The following is a 19946-nucleotide window of genomic DNA, read 5'->3' on the forward strand; positions in this document are numbered from 1 at the left end:
ATTCTTTATATGAGTTCCCCACGTGAGGTTCGAGGTTATCGTAACTCCCAGGTACTTCACTTCGTCTGTTGCCTTTATGTTAATGCCATACAAAACTAAAGAATCGCCACCGCATTAAATCGGACGCGAATAGATACAAATGTGAAATTATGTAATCGAAGAAAAACATACCTTTTTTCTTTTGGGAAAAAACCTTTCAGACGAAATAAATACTCCTTCTATCATCTTTTAGGAGTGCAACAGTAAAAATTATCATCAAAAACACAAATTTATAATGTAAGAATAAAACTAAACATTCTCACCAATGTCACGTTTCGAAAGTGAATGAGAAATATACGAAATTTTTAAAGGGAAAAGAAAAATTATCTTTCGGTTGTGCAACTGTAAAAATTGTCAGCAAAAGTGCATATTTAAAATTTTAAATGCAAAACTAACACCCGCAAAGTCACAATTTCGTCAAAGACTTAATTTGAAAATAAATTATAAAATGACTTGGATAGATGAGGCAGATACTCTGTGGAGATCCATTATGAAATATGAAGTGAATTATGTGCAAAGTGTTTCACTTCATATCTCGAATTAGAAAATGTAAAATTATGTCACCGAAAAAAAGATACCTCTTATAACCTTTTCGACGTGTAGCAGTAAAATTGACTATGTAAAAGAAATATTTTAATACTTAAGTTAGAACAAAAACAAATCTCTAATTCCAAGATTTCAACGGCAATCAGAAAAATGTGAAATTATATCGCCAAAAAATAATTATCTTTTCTATCATATTATAACATGCAAAAATAAAAATTGTCAATGAAAATATAAATTAAAAATTTAAGATGCAAAACTGAAAAATCCCCATCAAAAATTTGATCGTGAGGGATGAAATAAGAAATTACCCAACAGAGCAAAAAATCTCCTTTCTAAATGAATCTCAGGGACGAGTAGTTGTAAAATAAGTTGATAAAACTAAAAATTTTAAGATACCAAACTAAGAAATTATCGTGAACACACCAAATTGAACGTGAACGAATGCATGTGAAATTATGTTACCGAAAATAAATCCTTTTTTCTATCATCTTTTGGGCGTGAAGCGGTAAAGATTGTTAACAAAAAAATTGAAATTTTAGGTTACAAACCTAAAAAATTCCCGGTGAACACGAAAAATTGAACGTGAATGATAAAAATGAGAAAATATTCTCTTTTACATTTTCTTTTGGGAGTGAATTACTAAAAAAATGTTTAAAAATTTATTAATTGTTTCGATTATCTTTTGGTCGTGCTGCAGTTCTAAATTTATCAAATGCTAAGCATAATTAAAGATTAAAATTTTAAGTTCCATAACTAAAAAAATAACCAAAGTTACAACTTGATGTGGAAAATATCGAATTATATTACCGAAGAAAAATATATTTCTTTTCTTTTGTCTTATGGGAATGGAAGGGTAAAAAATTGTCAATGAAAAACGAATTTAAAATTTGATACACATCACTAAAAAATTGTTGTAAACGATACGATGGTGATTGAGAAAAAAGAGGAATAATGTTACCGAAGAAATCATTCACTGTTTCTATCATCTTTTGTGTGCAACAGCCAAAACTGTCAACAAATGTACAAATTATAAGTATAAAATACAAAATTTCAAAATTTCACGTCACTGCCGCAGTTTGAAAGTGAATGAAATAAATACGATTATAGTGTCAAAGCAAAATATTTATCTTTCCTATCATCTTTTGTTCGCGCAATAGTAAAAGTGCCAATATAAATACAAATTAAAAATTTAAGATTCAAAACAAAAAAAAAAGCTTTCAACGCCACCAATTGTTCGTACAAAGAAAAGAGTTAGTACTTGAATGAGGTCAATGAGAAATTAGGTCACTGAAGAAATAAATTCTCCTTTCTGGCATCTTTTGCCTCTGGAACAGAAAAATTTATCAAAAAAATACAAATTTAAAAATTGAGATACAAAAATAAAACATTTTCTTCAAAAGAAGAATATTTCATCATTCCTATCATCTTTTTGTCGAGCAACATGAAAAGGAGTCCAAAGTAATGCAAAAATTAAAATTTAAGATACAAAACCGAATAACTCTAGTCAGTGCCACGTTATGATCGTGAATGAGGAAAATGAAAAATGATGTTACTAAAGAAATATATTCTCCTATCCATCATCTATTGCGCGTGCAAGAGTAAAAATTGTCAACATAAATACTAATTTGAAGGTTAAGATACAAAACCAAATCATTCTCGTCACCACTACAGTTTGGAAGTGAATAAGAGAAATGAGAAATTGTGCAACTGAAGAAAAATAATTCTGTTTTCTTTGGGGGAACAGCAGTACAAATGGATTAAAAAACTATAACCATTATCGATAGATTTGGAAATTTTTTTTCGATAAATTAGTAATCGCAGTGAAAATAAAGATTTTTGTACGCGAGCAGATATATGAGAAAGTGACCGCGGATATGTAGGAACTCATTTCGGTAAATGCCTGTCTGTGGCGTAAATGAAAATACTTCACTTGATCAAATGTATAAACTCAAAAAATATAAACTCTTGCGAATACCGTAATTAGAAATAGCTGTGAAAAAACAATTTAGAATAATCTGAAATATACTTAATAATCTATTTCGATTAATGGAGGGTCGCTCTCTAAATTAAATTTTTCCACGACAGCAGATGAATATTGCAACTCACAAATCTGATAAAAACCAAATACCTAGTAAAAATATTTGCACCAAATTATAACCGTGGAAAGTGTTGTGGGTTAATAGTGATGTGAATTTAAACGAAATCATATCACATTTCTCAGTAATATTGAACTATTCGGGCGAATTTGAGGACCATGAAAATATCACACCTCAGTAGACTTTTTGAGAAGCCTCCCATGAAAGTTCATTAATTATAAATCTATCATAATTACATCTAACCTGAAGAATTCTATTTCGGCAATGATTACAGCACTGGAATGAAATAATTAAAAATTAGCAAAAGATATTCAGGAAATAAATTCAGCAATTGAAAGCCCAAAGGACAGATTCATGCACGTCAGCAGATGAAAAATGTTATGAACAATAATTTCAGCTTTCGAGAATTAAAAAATGCATTAATTCATTCATCTTTTTGGGCAGTACACTAGATGAAGACAAGCTAATAACATCAGAGTATGTACTGCGTTAACAAAGGAATCGTACATAATAGGAAAGAGCTGATGAGATCATCAACGTGTAAAGTTTTAACGAAAAGTTTATACATTATTCTTATCTGGATTGTAGCGCTTTACGGTGCGCAAAAATGAACGCTTAGGAAGGATAAGAAAATACGAAAGGGCTTCAAGAGGAGAATGGAGAGGATGAAGTGGATAGAGAGGAGAACTATCTGCAAAGTGCTGGAGATGGTGGGTATGGAGAGGCAGGCGTCGTGGTAAGCGAGGGTAGTAAAGGAATAGAAGAGGAATTTTAGGAAGGACAAGCCGGCCACCTGGCGTTGCTCAGGAAGGGTAGTAGCCATAGAAGGGGAAACTTAAATTGCAGAATTCATTGTCATATTGATCTGTCAATGGAAAAATATGAAACAACGTAAGAATTGAATTGAATTGAATTTAATACTCCAAGCCTGAATGTACACTTTTTTATAACAGGACAACACAAATGGAGCTTTAGGTAGCTCCAATGGTTAAAAAACCAGCATGGGAGCTACCATCTTACATATTAATTTCACGGCAGACCAGAAACAAAAATAAAGTATATATAATTTTTTGAAACATTATCACTATGAAACATATATGTGATACAATAACTTACAATAAGCAAGAATAAGTATAATATGCGGACAGAACAAAATTAATTTCTTTTTTCCTCCTTTCAGAAAAATATAAAAATAATATATAATAATATTCATATTGTTCACAAACATCAAAAAGATTTTACATTACACGTGCAACATACACGATTTGTTGGAATGCACATTCAAAAGGACAGCGAGGTAATCCGAGGGCCATTTACCTGTGAACGGTGAAATTGCAGTATAGGAACGGTGAAAAGGCAGCATAGGAACTGAAAGTCGGCAAATTGGCCTTCACCTCGCACACAGTGCGCACAAAGATGGCAGAGTGAATGGGGAAGGTGGGAGAGTAAGCAGAGGGTGGGGAATGGGTGCTAGGTGGCGCTGGGCGCACTTGCAGGATTCAGGCCGTTTTCCAATTCGCAATTATTCACCCTTCGTGCACTTTTCGATCGTCAACTTACGGATGTGACGACAGCAAGGGTGGATCCAATCGGCGAGGGCGCAAGGGAACGAAGGGTAAGTGAGCAAGGGAGCGCGGATGCTCCCTCACTACCTTCCCCTCGTAGGAAGTGGACGTCAAAATGGCGGCAATGGAAAACTCGGAAATCTTGAACTGGAGTTGTAAGTAATTTTTTGTTTATTATGTGAAGAGAGAGCGTCCAATCGGTGCCAGAAAAGTCAAAATACTAAGCAGTCTAAATTACAAACGTAAATAAACCGAGTAGTAGGGTGAAATTAATTCTTAAATCAACCACAAGATGTCCTAACCCGACCCTGCGCTTCACATTTCGTAACTGCCAATAGTTCGCTTTATTTCCGTTCACACTTTATGGCGCCAGTAGAGCATTTGAAAGGGAGCAGGGTGCAAGGGAGAAAGGGAGCGAGGGAATGAGTGCATACTACGTGGATTGGAAAACGGCCTCAGTAATGAGAAAACAATGCAATGGACGCGTCGGACGCATCCGAAAGCAGCACTACGGGGTTTGGCGGCATGAGATGCACATTTGCACTAACTTTGGTCACAATCCATCAATCGTGGCGTCTACTGACGCCAAGCCATTTCATTTTCTTAGCCAACGTCGTATTTTCTTAGTTAGGAAACTCATATTCCTTGTGTCTCATTATTTTATGATTCTGAAATAGTCACCAAAATAATTATAGGTTTTGTCGCATTTTTGGAATAAAATTGATATTTTTTAGTTTTTTTGGAGTCTGGTAGACGCCACGAGACTCAAGTTACCAGCAACTTGAGTTACCATGCGTTTCATGCTAATAGCTTTGTGATATTCATCGAAAAGTTTTTAAATGCGTTTATACTTTACACCAACAATTTTTAATGCATTTAATTTTGGATATGCATCTTGTTGCTACGAATTTTTTATTGTAATCAATTTATCACCCGAATAAAACTATTATTGCGAAGAATTTATTATTGTTCTCACATCATTCGAGTGAACCTTCGCCACCGTTTACATCTCTGCTACATACGTTCATGGTGGCTTAATATGCTGATGTAGGTGCATAATATTAACCGTAAATAAACACATGGCGATGTTGTGGTTGCATTGAACAATAACCTACCAATCTGATAGGAGATACGTATTTTGGTTCGAGTTCAACTGAACGCGCTATCAATATAAAATGTCTCCAAAATCAATAATTCCCCCTATAGCCAAAATTATATGCTATGCTATGCTATATATATAGAGAAAAATCCGAATTGTGAAACTTTGAAAAATATGTTTTCATTTACTGTCCAAATTAAGCATTTCGATGTGATTTCGATGAAAAAAAACTGTGAAAAATGTCAAAATAAGTAGTATGTATTTAGTCTTATATTAAAACAAATATCGTCATCATTATTATGCATAAACTTTTTGTCCATTCGTGAAATTAAGTTTTCAATGAATGATGTATTGTAATTAAAACAGTTATTTCTACTTTCATGCATTTTGTTTGACCATTCCAAAATGGTGTCTCTGAGACGCCGCGCGACAAATAGCGTTCCAAAATGTGACGCGACTGACGGATATGTGGACTGAGGTTAATGTACAATGAAATAGGGAACCTCAAGTTGGGAAGGAAGTTAGGCGGAATGCTCCATGTAGACCTTGCAACGCACACACGTCGCGAGAATGAATTGACGAGAATATAGGTGGTTAGGAGTGAAAAATTAACAAACAATATGGTTGATTTCCAACAGTAATAATACATTTAATGACCGAAGTAAGCTTTAGGAGCACAATACATAAAATACTAAATTGCCTGAGGATAATGTACTCTTGCCGTTGGGAAAAAGCCGGGCACGAAAGAGAGTTCCTTCCTTGTCTGAGGTCAGTAGCAGAGAGAGAGCGCCAGACCGCTTACAAGATCGCGGCCGCGCTCGAGGCAGGCGTGAGAGGGGAGGTGTAGGCAGAGGAGGGGAAACAGGTTTCACGCTGACGATTCACCTTACAATTGGGTAAACGGTGGCGGAGGGTAATTGAAGTTCACACATGCCGTAAAGAGGCCGACACCGTTGGTGAATTCACTATAAATTGTGAGCAGTTCACAGGACGCGAGGATCAGCGGCACGCGTGGATCAGTCAGGCACGACGTACTCTGGAGCTTCGCGAGATTGGTACTCAGGAGCTCGCGAATCGTCTCCTCGTGGTGAAGTCTCAGAGGGGTCAAGTCTCAGAGGGGTCAAGTCTCAGAGGGGTCGAGTCTCAGAGGGGTTGAGTCTCGGAGGGATTGAGAAAGTGCCCATTATGGCAAAACCTACATTGATAGCTCGAATATTTTAATAGACGAGCGTGATGCGCCCTCTCCCAGCGGGCTTCCCGCGGTGCTCTTTTCAATGCAGGTCCACTGGGGGATAGGCGCGTTTCTAATCTTAAAATGTAGAAAAAAAGGCAGGGTCTTATGTACAAATTTAATTGAAATGTTCATGTACAAATTGAGGTCAGAGGACCTCTTTAAACACAACATTGGAAGTAATTACACTATCCTCTGTTAAACGCACATGATGACTCATACTTACGTATCAACAGGAGACTTGAATGCGGAATCAGCCGCATTTTGATAAAAGTTATTTAAAGAATGCAAGACATTGTTGCAAATGAACAAATATATCAGTTTGTGCGCCGTAAACGTCAGGAATATTTTCCGTTTTTTTTAATTATTCAAAAACCCATTTTCGGAAACAATAGCAATGTTTAGGTAGTAAGATATGCCGTCGCATGTTCTCTGATAAATTCTGTGCATTTTGGTACCTCATTTGTAGAGTTTGGTTGCGTATAAATTGAGAAAAAGGTATCTATACAGTAGAAATAATATAGAAGATAATAAAAAATTGCTAACCTACTTCCTAACCTTATTTCTAAATTCAGGACTCGGGGGCGAAAGGTTATCGTGTGGTGTCAGTTGAAAAATAAGCAACGATATACCTATGAGTAGACTAAGAAACCCTTGTTCTGAGCCACATATCAATACAATACAATAAGTTGTACATATAAATACTCCCTATACGATAAGATACGGTCTTTTATATGCTGATATTCTTCTGTGGTCATTTTTTTAATACTGCCGTATCATCGTTTTTGAGATACAAATGCTATGATGTGGTGTTTTAGATTATTTATAATGAAATTTTCTCACTCAGTCTTGAAATAGTTTTGTTCTTTCCCGAATCTTGGCCCCGTTGATGGGATAAGTATTTTTGCGAAAGATATTGATTTTTTCCAAATGTAGCTCCGTCCAAATGTATTCCTGTTTTAAATTAGAATTTTTCGATACATGATCGAAAATATTGTAATAAAGTTTTTCAAAATATGTATTTTAAATTTTGATTTACATTGCAATTTCTTTCATAATTACTATATCCGACGTTATATGATATGATCAATCTGTATAATATTCTTAAATTCACTTTCCGAGCCGGGATTTTCTCATGTAGTAGTATTTTATTTAACCTTAATCGTTCAATACATTAATATCCAACATAGTGTTGACACTTTTTGGCCTGTTTCCGATCTGTTGGGTTCACCAAATATTAAAAATTGGTCGTGGTTGCCATGCGGCAGTTTTTTGTTTGTGTGATTGCGGTTGTTGTCCTATGTAGACATGGTGCAGACTAAAATAGACTGAAAAAATGTAATAGAAAAAAGAATATGGTTTACGGAAAATTTGAAAAACTAAACAATGAGAGTAAAATTTTGCTGAAAATTTTAAATTTATAAAGGGTGAAATTAGGGAAATATGGCTTTGTATCTTTCATTTCAATATTTATTTTAATTCTTTTCAGAATATATCCGAAGATATGCGAATACAAGTATTTAATTTACGTATACAATTTGCAGAAAACACGGTGTATCAAATATAATAGCGCGATCTCAGTACTCGGCGTAGACCATGTAAGCCTACCTTAATACGTCGAATATTTCAATTGATAACAATAAAAAAAATTGCTAACCTAATTCCTAACCTTATTTTTAAGTTTTTTATGCTTGACTTACCATACTTCGTACTCGGTGTGTGGGTCGAAACTAAACTGTTCGAAGGTGAAGCACGTTATCCCTCCGGTACGAAACATATTCTGTTTCGTTTCGTCACGAAGTAGTTTTGACTACGATTTTGTTTCGACTCTGAGTTTACCTCCCCGGGTTTAATTCCATTTCGTTTCGTTTCTACATTTCGCTCCCGGAAACAAAAATATTGATTTTTTTCTGGTTTTGACTTTGGTTTAGTTACTATTGCCATCTCCGGTACTAAAAACTCAAATTACACGGAACTCATAGGCATAAATACAACTACGGTAGAAGTTAAGCCCATAGTTAAAATACTGCGAAAAATTTAAATGATTATCTCAAAAAGCTACCTCAAATAGTTGAACGTAATAACCCCGTTATGCATCAGTGTTAGTTATATTCCAGAGGCTGAATAACATCGTCGGCCAATTTTTAACTAGGGCGAGGTGAAAGATGTATGTATTATTGACGTATGAAATACTTGCATGATAGAGATATGAATAGGTAGTTGGGTGGCAAAATAGAAGAATATGAACCACTGCGAAGTAGTCGGAAAACAAATTATCCCCACATAGAGATGGTACTTATTAGATATCCGGGAAGTCTACATAGGAATTTTCGTATCGAGGGCAATTCATATATTTCAAGATTAGGGGAGGGGATCAGATCACAGGGGGAGAGTGAAAAACTTAAGGAGGTGGGTGGACCTTAGCTGTTGATACGTTCACAACAAATATCACTAGCGATTTATGAAGATATGTATTCAAGATGTTCTCAAATTTTTTTTCACTCGTAACCCCCTTTCGAATACATGTCAGTCGAATTTGAGAAATTTCATTTATATTTTTATAATCAATTGCAAAGGCATTGGATGGGCAGTAGGGGCCCCTTAGTGCTCACGTCTGAATACCCACGTAGTATATATAGGCTGTGATTTTGGCGATGTCCATCTTCTTCGTCGACTCAGCCTATTTGAGGTACGTAAGAGCAAAATTTGCAACTTTCTTTTCCCTATCCTGGGCTTTTCTCAGCATTAGAAATACAAAAAAAAAACATTGGACAAATAACTGGAATAAGAAAACTGTTCATTCTGATATTTGAGGATTCTGAATCTGATCCGCAACAGTGATATACAATCCTAACGATTAGTCAACGTTGCGATATGTGGGCGAAACATGTTTCCTTAGACGTACGATTCCTCATTTATTCAACCAATTATTTCTTCCATCTAAACATAGGCAATTTCAGCCCTTTTCATATTCTTTTCCTACAAGGCAGGCAAAGTAAACCCTGGCTACCATTTCCTGAGTACCAATTAAATGTTGGAATCGTGAAATTTTAAGCTAACTCACTTCGCGAGATTACTCATGTCATAGGTTATTAAAATATATTTTTCATATTATTAACTTTTGTAATCTTAGAATTCTACTCTCACGGTGAACAGACTAACTTGGAAAAGGAACATGAGATAAACAAGGTAGCAAAAAACCCTGAGCAATATTATTTGATAAAGTATTCAGAAAATACATGCAGGAAAGACGGATAACTGGGTATAAAAACAGAAGAATGCAAATGGGAAAAATAGGGCTAGATGAAGGTTACAATTCTTTCGGAAAGTTTGCTACTTAGTACATAGCGAGGAAGTTCAGGCGCAAGTAATTTTTGCATGTTTGATATTTCGGGAAATTTTTATACTAATAATTTGGGAGAAAGGATTGCTCAAGGAATAACCGAGAAATAGCCAACCTGTATAGAAATAGAAACCCCAGAGAAATAGCCACCTGTATGGAGTACCTGTCTGAAAATGCATTTTATAGCAAATATTCCACGTAGAAAATTTTTCTTTACCCAGTGGCGGCTCATGAGTCTAATGCTAGGAGGGGCACGCTCCACCGGGGGGTCAAATTTTTTTAAATATTTTGTGTATTTTAGTGAGTTTTTAAGGCATTCCAGAGACCACTAATACACAAAACAATCACTAGCACCAAAACACTAACAATTACTAACTCGATTAACTCAACTACAACTAGGCCTATTTACATTAAAACAATTTACTCATAATATGTCAACTGGTCGCCAAAATAAGGTATTCTGCAACACTGCAACACCAAGATTATGCGGCCGCCGGCCGGCGCGGCGATGTCAACTCACTAGATACGTCGTTCTGCGGATGCTCGGGCGGCGTCCCAAGACTTCCATAAGGCACAAGCTTAAGGCCGTTTTACACGGTACACGAAATTGCGCAATCTGACGTACGTGCGAAGGCGCAATCAAAATTGCGTCGTGTAAAGCGGTGAACTGCTAGAACACATGCGAGAATGCGTGGATGCGAGACGGCAAAATAGCCCGTTCTAATTTCGTTCATGCATTCACGCAATTCCACGCCATTTTAGAAATTAATGCAGCTCTAACCTGCGCAATTCCGTGCCCCGTATAAAACGGCCTTTAGACCCGTCATAGCACCAGCAGACCCCACCACAGCCACTCTTCATATGGGAAAGGGACATGAGATAAGGTAGCGAAAACCCTGAGCAATATTATTAGATAAAGTATTCAGAAAATCATGCAGGAAAGACGGATAACTGGGTATAAAAACAAAAGAATGCAAATGGGAAAAATAGGGCTAGATGAAGGTTACAATTCTCTGGTGATGGTGATGGATTGGGACGTTCTGGCCGGCGCCCCGCGGGTACAAATGCGAACTTCTCGCACTGTTTTTGCGTGTTTTTCCAACATTTCCGATGTATGCGATTGAAAAAACACCTTAGTTAACAGATGAATGATTATAATTGAATGGGTATTTATTTTTTTTCCTTTTTCGAATCTTTGAGAGGGGCGGCGTCCGAGAGTCCTTATGGGCAAGCCGCCACTGCCTTTACCGGGACTCGAACCCGGATCCCCTAAGTTCGCGCAGGGTTATCTACCACTTGAATTACCAGGGCAAACTGACACCCTTTACTCGCTAATTGAGTATTTACACTCCCAAGCGAAATGGATTTCAAATTCTAGGGAGGTGCGAGTACTCGAAAATTCGAGTCGAGTTGAGTAGTTGGTACTCGACTCGAGTGTTTCGAATAGTATTACGAAAGTCAAGTCGAGTCGAGTTGTTATGGTTACAGAGCTGTCGAGGCCAGTGTGTTCAGAAATCTGCCGACAGGAGGCGCTATCATGAAACCCATCTCGTAATATCGTTATGAAATTCAATAAGTCGTTCTTATGCCTTGGCCCTGAAGTTTCAGATCGTCGCAGTTGCACAGGAAGTCGCGTTTACTAAACATAAGGTATTGAATTCTCAGATACAGGAGGTTCCACGGAGAGAAACAATCATAACAATTCCATACAAATTTCAAAATACGCAAAAGATCGTGGCATTTGAACAAGCTATTCTCCACTAAAAACTGCGTCAAAAATTCTGCGTTGACTCCAAAGCTTGTTTTTGACTTATCTTCTGAATTGTCCAAGGCAGCGATGCAGCCATATTTTTCGACTAGGTGACATTGCTATATTTTTCTGTCAAAAAAGATTTGACACAGCGATGGGGGGGGGTCCGGAGGTTACGGACCCCCCCCCCCTAGAATAGACCCTCACTCCGTCCAACGGCCGTTTTACACGGGGCACATACTTGCACAATCTGACGTGTGTGCGAAGGCGCAGTCAAAATTGCGTCGTGTAAAGCGGTGATTTGCTAGAACACATGCGAGAATGCGTGGAAGTGAGATGGCAATATTACCCCTTTTCTAATTTCGTTCACGAATTCGCGCAATTCCAGGCCATTTTAGAAACTAATGCAGTTCTAAACTGCGCAATTCCGTACCCCGTGTAAAACGGCCTTAATAAGCCCCTCCTTCCTCCACTATGGTGAATGGCTCAGGACATTCGAATTCATGCATGGCTAATTTCAAAGTTGGCAACGGAAATTGTAAACAAAGCCCAATCAAGTGCTAACCTTCCCCGGGATAACCGGTTCCCAAGGAAAAGGCTATAGCAATCCCAAAATCGTCCTCTGCAGTACGAATTTACTACAGTGCCTCCTGGTGAGCTGTCGCTAGGATTGTACCTCTAGATCGATGAAGCGACATAAGCAGACGCTAGCGTATGAGAACGCAAGGGCGTACCCAGGATGATTACTAGGGGGGGGCAAGCCATGTTCTAGGGCGGGGGGAACCAAGCTATGACATTAGTTTAAGAGATTATTTCCTTGAAACAACAATCTTATTTTAGTTGCATATCATTTTTCGCAGGTTTAAAGAAAATTCATTGACTGCTTTCGTTTCAATTCAGTACTGATTTTTGCAATTTTCGCTTCGAGGGGGAGAGGCAGCTGCCCCTCGCTGGTTACGCCCATGTGAGAACGAATCACATAAGAAGAAATTTTTACTCACCAGTCACCATCAACAGGATAGAACTCCATGGACAAGAGCTTTCCAGGAAGATGACCAACTGAATACCACGGCCAAGCGTCGAAATGCGGACGGACGCCAGTGGAGCACTGCTTGAGACCCACTCAGATCACTGTGCAGTTCCTTCGCGGTTGTTTGGCCGAAACGCAGTAACGTGGATATTGCAATGGAGGATTCTCTAGTCGGCTCTGGAGACGTGGTGACTCAACGCGCGTTGAAATGGCTTTACCAAGGTAGCTAACGAAACAGGAGTCAAACTCCATGGGCAAGAGCCCTAGCGGAGGGAATGCGCTGAAAAACCTCATACCCAAGTACAATCGTGTCCAATAATATGTAGACACCCAAGAGCCCCACTTTGCTGATGTGGTACGGTCAGTAAAAACTTGGAAGGTTGGCACATGAGACAAGCTGCTTCCCTCACCCGTACGCCACCGAGAGCCGACGAGGACGGACGCTGGGGCGATCGGGCTAGCGAGACAGGAGCCGAACTCCATGCGCGAAAGCCCAATCAGATGAGGAAACTCACATTCGTGCGCGCGTTGGGTCGTCGGACTTTTCTTTCCCGCTCCGTGGCGAGGTTTCTCCTGTATTTAGATTCATATATTTAGACTCAACGTTGACGTGTTATGTGGATGTTGCTCCATATAGCTGAATTGGTTTTTACACGCGCATTTGTTGCGCTCAGGCATGCTGACTTGCAAAAAATATTGGGGGGACCCAAACCGGGGATCTCGTCCTGAGAAATTTTCTAAGTAGTGAGTTTTATGTTTTTTAAGCATTTTAGAAGAGACATATGATCAACATTATAACAGTGAAACCTCGACTCTCGTTATTTTAACACACCGAGGAAAATCGATAAGCCTGACACATCTTTTGCCCCCACTCATATCGAATTTTTGAGGGGGTTCGGGCCCCCTCCGGCCCCAAGGAGTCGGCGCCACTGGTTGCGCTGAGGTTTTGGGAGATAATTATAACTTTTTCATTTTGTAGAAGAATGATTCTTAAGATCAACGTAATAGACATGGTTGACTCAAGAAAAAGTTGATGCTGAAATTTTTTAAACCACAAAGTTTATTGAAATTATGACTGTATCTAAGTTGGCACATTTACTTCAATATAAATTTAATTCACTGAGAGGAAATAAGCAGGGTGAGTGGCAGCAACTCATGCCCTTTGCGGTTAATTACTGCCCAATCCCCATTTTTAAAAAATCCTACTCATAGCATTTATATTTCTCACTCAATAACTAAATAGGCACCGAACTAGATAAGATAACCCTTCAGTTTGAAAATGATTCTCATTAAAAAACGATATCCAAAGTTTTCAAACTTCTAGCAATTGGTAATTTACTTGACGTCACCGCCTGTCCTTCAACAGTAATTGTCCCTAGAGCCTTGAGTATCATGATGTGGCCAGTTAAATTTTTTCAATAATAATTGTAATAACAATTCCATAAATTCTGCGAATAACCAAAAATGAATTTCACTTTCAGCATTATGCAAACAATATGTATAGCTGAAATGAAATAAATTGTATGGCTTTTCAGTGTGTGCCAATTGATGACAAAAAATCAGTGTATGTAAACCCACATACCTCCCAATATTCCCCCAAAACAAGTATCTGGCAGTGTGCCTGCAGCCAGAGATAAAGAAAAGAGTTTTACTAAGTAAGGGTTCAATACCTGCTCAAGAGTGATAACAATAGAAAGGATTTTGTATTCCTGATGATACCCTGTCCAAGTGACAATATTGTACCTTTAATAGGGTGTGGTTTTGGCAAGGGTGTAGGTCGTACACAGGGGAAAGTGATTGGCCGAAAGGATGCAGCAGTTGTCAGTTTTTCGCCCCATTTCTTCTGCCACGGGAGAGCTGCAGCTGGCTCAACTGCAAGTTGTCTCCAAGACCCATACAGGCAGTTACTATGTGCAAGAATTTTCTCCAAGTTTTAGATCTTCAGTAATCATGATTCCGACAAAGTTTGAATATAGAATCTCCCACGCTAGCAACTCCACTGGTAAATGGCCACAGAGAATGGCTATCACATAAAGGATATTTTGGAGCATAATATGTAGTTAAATAATGGCTGATTAAGGAAAAAAAATTAAGAAAACCAACATTTTTCTCAAGCTCAGTAGCATGGTTTTTTATTTAAAAACATGAGTTAATTTTCAAAGATAATTTTCTTTAACTTCAAGAGTTTGATCAGTCACAGTTAAATATGTTACATCACATTATTAAACAACAAAATTTTTCTACTAATATGATACCTATCATTAAATAGTAGCGAATATAGTAATAATAATAACCATAATCATTAGGGTCCTTTCTCGAGTTCCATGCACTTCCCACTACCACGCTCCGTTCTTCCTATCCACAGTCAAATGGGCATAACCTAATATTTAGGGTGTGAGTTCAGTTCATGTACAGCTCATATTTATAGAAATATTATTGTAAGTTTCCAACATCGTTAAAATTGGAAGGTGGCTAACAGTTGCACAGGCACTTGCGCCAATCAGCAAGCTTACACAACACGCGCACTATGCTCGACCATTCAGGCCGTCGTCCTTCACACCATTCTTCTGAATGTCATTACCGTCGGGAGATATTGAGTCTGGCAGAGCAGCATTAGCATTGGGATCAGTGTCCAGGCCAATCACTGGTGAGGAGACGGACAAGAAGTTGGCCTCTTCCAAATCCTGCTGAAGTTTGGCCAGCGGAGGACATTGGAGGACCACCCCTTGAACGCTGTGGAGTGTCTACATTTGGGGAAGTGCAAAAATTATTATTAATTATTCATTCAAAATTTGAAATTATTAACAACTACCCAGTAAGCTAAATCATGTAAAATATATTTGTTTTACATTGATAAACTCTCTAAAAGATATAATACCTGTTTCACACAAAGATATTAAGCACTAGATTCAATATCACAAAGTGGTCTCTAATTCATTGAAATTAGTAGTTTATTTGCATGATTAACAAATTCTAAGAGTTTACATTAATTAACAAACTGAGGCCCTGCTTTGTCCAGTTATTTTCACCCAGGGCAGAGTGGTATTCGATCTGAACCATCCCCCTTCCTCTCCTCCAAAGCCAAGTCCTAAACATGATAAAAATTGGACTGGAAGCAATGTTTGAAACTGAAATAAAAAATGGACTTTGATGGAAACTATCTTCATCTCATTGATATTTCATAAATTCATCTTGATTCTTCTAAACTCTTGTTCTCATTCATGTCAATGAAACCTAGAAGGAAATATATCTTTCCAAAATCTCATTAATAGTTTTATATTAAGACCGCAAGCTCCATGATTACTGAATTAAGGAATGCCATGTCAAAATCATGTAACCAAGAGGCTGAGATGGCTATCAATAGAGGCAACATAACTGAAGATTTTTTTGATGAAGTGATGTTGTAGTAGTGCTTTCTCTATTTACATGATAAATATCCTATCAATTCCATTCAGCCCAAGAAGTGGCCTCATTTGCTCACTAAGTAATGTAACATAATGCAACTAGGTGAAAGATATAGCAGAACTGATTGGTTACGATTTTAGTGATCAAAGAAAAACCCTGATCACAAATAATAACAATGAGAGAAGGAAAAAGATATCATATGCACCATGGATGAAGTTCACCATGAAAAATATTTCTCTTAGCTAGGATTCGAACCTGGACCTCCAAACTGCCGCTCTAACCAATAACACCACTAAACCATCTTCACACCACACACTGTCTCAGGGGTGCAGATAGAAATTAAGGCTTGGGTGGTTTTAGGCACAACTAATACTTGAGGGTCTGGGGGTTATGGTACCCACCAGGGTAAGTGGGAGATGCAGGGGCCCTCCCCAGAAAGCTTCTATGATAAATTGTTCAAAATGTAGAGTTTTACGGGTGCGTGAATAGTTTGATGTTCTCTTTGTGAGTCATCTGTACCCCTAATATTAGTTAATAAATTTGTCATATCAAAATATTTTTACAAAAACAATTCCTCTGTGCTCTGGGAGGGGTTTTATCCCCCAAAACCTCCCCCTCACTGTGCCACTGCATACTGTCTTACATAGAGTCCCAATAATTTAAAAACAAATCTAGTAAAATGTAACCAGAAAAAGAAGATGCGAATATTGTGTTAAGTTTGGTTTAATATTGAAACTTCAACATCATTGAGCATTTTTAGATGCACTGAGTATGAGCCAAAGTGTGAAGATTGCAATTTTAACCAAGATGAGCAAGAATAAAATCAAGAGTATACTTAAGTAAGATTGCAGAAAGCCATTAGCTACCACCATGGTCGACTTAACCATTTATCTTTTGGGATGAAAAAAAATGTCAAATAATACAGCCATATCTCAGGATTCTGATGAAAGGGGAAAGAAAAATTAAGAAATATGAACCCATATTTGCACTGAAATATTTTCGTGATAGGCCTAACCTCACATTTTCAGGGTATTCCACTCCGGAAAAATTCCACTGAGGAAATTCATTTGTCTTCACTGGAAATCAAATGCAGATGCTCTAAATTTGAGTCAGGTGATATAACACATGGGCTACCCAAGGCCTCTTTGGCCAAAGACTTTCTCTGTGGACTATTACAGTAGAACAACTGACAAAAAATCAGAGAATGAGTTTGCATTCCTGACATGGAGCATGATTTGCTATATATGTACTATCTCAACTGATATGCTAATTGCTAATTTGCTGAGCATTTATGATTTAAAGCACATTTCAGTAATTTTAACTATGAAATTTCACATACAGTAAATGATAAAGGCTTGTTACCTGATTTTTTTAACAATTCTAGATTGCTACTTAGAAGTTGAAATATTGGCCATTTTAATCTTCATATATATATGTATACAATGACCATGAGATTTTCTCAACTCATTCACATCCCCTAATAGTCAATGCCCCCATGCTCCCATGTTCTATACCATACAGCCCTTCATCAAACTCAATGAACCACCCATACATGCTTATTATTACCACCACTAGATGTATCACCTAAAAACTCAGAATGAGCTGTCACATCCACACAAACTCTAGTTGACATCAAAATAACTGTGGAGTTGAAAATTGTGTTTTGAAGTGGATATTCTTTCTTCTTTTTTTCACATTTTACCTATATTTGTGGGCGCCTCCATAAAGGTATAATACCTACATATGATGTTTGCTAATTCACTGTTATTCCCTTGAACATAATATTCCAAGCTCTACCCAATTAGCACTCCATACCTAAATTTGGCTAAACTTTCTCCTTTGCTGACAGGATACTGATAGACTTCCCAAGGGAAAAAAGCTATAAAACATGAAACTGTTGCAGCAAATGAACTCTAGATTTTATCCTTGATCATCAACATAACACTTTCAATCATCCCTCCTTAGTATGCACATGATGTGCAAACACATGCTAATGCATGACACAAATACAAATCAAATGAATTCAGTTTCAGAACCAACCATACGATTCATAACAGCATATGTGAGTAAACACTGGATCCACACAGGATTAAAATATTCTGATAGTGCAAGTATTTAATAATCAAAGATTATGTTTCTAGAGCTAAGATGATCATATTATTTAACTTTTTTGTGAGAGTAAGGTGCTTATTAAAAATAATTTTTTACCTGATTTTCCACCTTAAGGTCAAGCAGTGAAAAATTTCAAATAGTGAAGTAAAATTAGTATTTGAATTCGAAAGCTTGAATAGAGTATTTGCAAGTGTACTAGTTATATATAAATATACTGATAGCTCAGTACTCATATCTGAGCAGAAAGAGGCAATGTAATTATATGTATGACTGACAGATGTATTATAAAAGCAGTTTTTATCTGTGTGAACTTAATGAGCTCATTATAAATGTGCTTCTAAGGCTTGATTTCAGTGAGAGCAGACAGATGTCTTCATTGCAAATGCCTCAATTGAAGACCAGTTATTAATTTATCTATTTAAATTTCCTGGGTTGAATTTTTAAAACCAAGAATGAGAGAGCATTTTAAAACTTGAATTGTGCATAAATTATATAAAATAACAGAAAAAGTTAGTCAGATTAGTCTCACGACAAACAAAATAAAAAAATCAGAAAGTAGCTTGAAAATTTAAAAAATGTATTATTCAAGAAAATAATAAGAGCCATCCTTTAAAATTCCACAACACATTCCAGGTTTAAATTGGAACGAAGAACATTTTGAGTTTATAAATTCATCCTTTTAACCTCAACGACCTCAATAACTCATTTCCTTGTCTTTTCAAAACAATTGCTAATTTTACCTGACTGCACGATTGCTGTGGCAAATATGGTCTCAAAATAGGGTCAATAGCATTCCTGCGGTTTATATACAAAATATAAATTAAAAAGTTATAGCACAATTACTATCCTAAGACTTTCCAGGAGTTTATGAAATTTTAGATTTATTAGAGATTAAGCAAAAAATCAATAATTAATATTTTTCGATAACGCTAGCTAATCATTTTTTCAATAAGTTAACATCATATAGATGAAGAAACGCAAGAACATCTAAATCATATAAACTGACTTTCTGTTGGTGATTGGAAGAAGTGTAGTTTATATTCGTTCGCGCAAATGAAAAATGGTAATTTGAACAGATTCTTGATCTATAAATAAAAAAATGACTTGTGTGCCTCACAAATCAGTAAATCAGCTATGAATAAATTTACTGATTTAATAGCTTCCCTATGAGCCACATACTAAAATGGAAATTATTTCACAAAAATGATAGAACAGAAGGATATTTTGGGTGGGGAGCCACCGGCAAAAGTGTAAGACAATGTTCTTCACTGTTGTACCTGCCTTTTAGCACCCATACTTGGGAAATGGCAATAGTTGCCTGAGAAGACATGAATGTGTAAATTAAAGTAAGAAGAAAGGTTAATCAAATGAAAAGCAGTTCTGCTGATCAGATATGGATGGTTGGTCATTATTTCACGATTTGGTTGGTGATTTTTTACTAAGTAAATATATGAAAGTGTTGCACCTTAAGTGTAAAAACTGATAATGAGTCTTATGTGAAAAGTACAGACGATAGACATATGAAGGAGAAAAATGGATGAGCATTGAAAACAAGGGAGGATGTGCAAGGTATTGCAGGAAATGAGAAGAACCAACTATCCAATCAAACTCACCTCACAGTAGAATTACTAAGTGAGTAAATTCCTGATGAAAATTAGAACCTAACTCACCCTAGGGTCTACTTATTCAATCCCTGACACAGGAAATACAGGTCATGGTATTGCAAAGGT

At 37.0% G+C, this 19946-nt stretch overlaps 1 protein-coding gene across 1 annotated transcript in view; it reads right to left on the reverse strand.

Annotated features, from left to right (window-relative positions):
- Nucleotides 1–14844: 14844 nt before the first annotated feature.
- LOC124159632 (pneumococcal serine-rich repeat protein) overlaps nucleotides 14845–19946 on the reverse strand; it is a 30219-nt gene continuing 25117 nt past the window's right edge. The window contains exon 13 of the mRNA XM_046535552.1: nucleotides 14845–15443. Coding sequence (XP_046391508.1) covers nucleotides 15225–15443 — 219 coding nt within the window. The 3' untranslated portion in view covers nucleotides 14845–15224. The remainder of the gene's footprint in view (nucleotides 15444–19946) is intronic.

Source organism: Ischnura elegans, chromosome 5 (assembly GCF_921293095.1).
Source record: "Ischnura elegans chromosome 5, ioIscEleg1.1, whole genome shotgun sequence".
Classification (NCBI taxonomy): domain Eukaryota; kingdom Metazoa; phylum Arthropoda; class Insecta; order Odonata; family Coenagrionidae; genus Ischnura; species Ischnura elegans.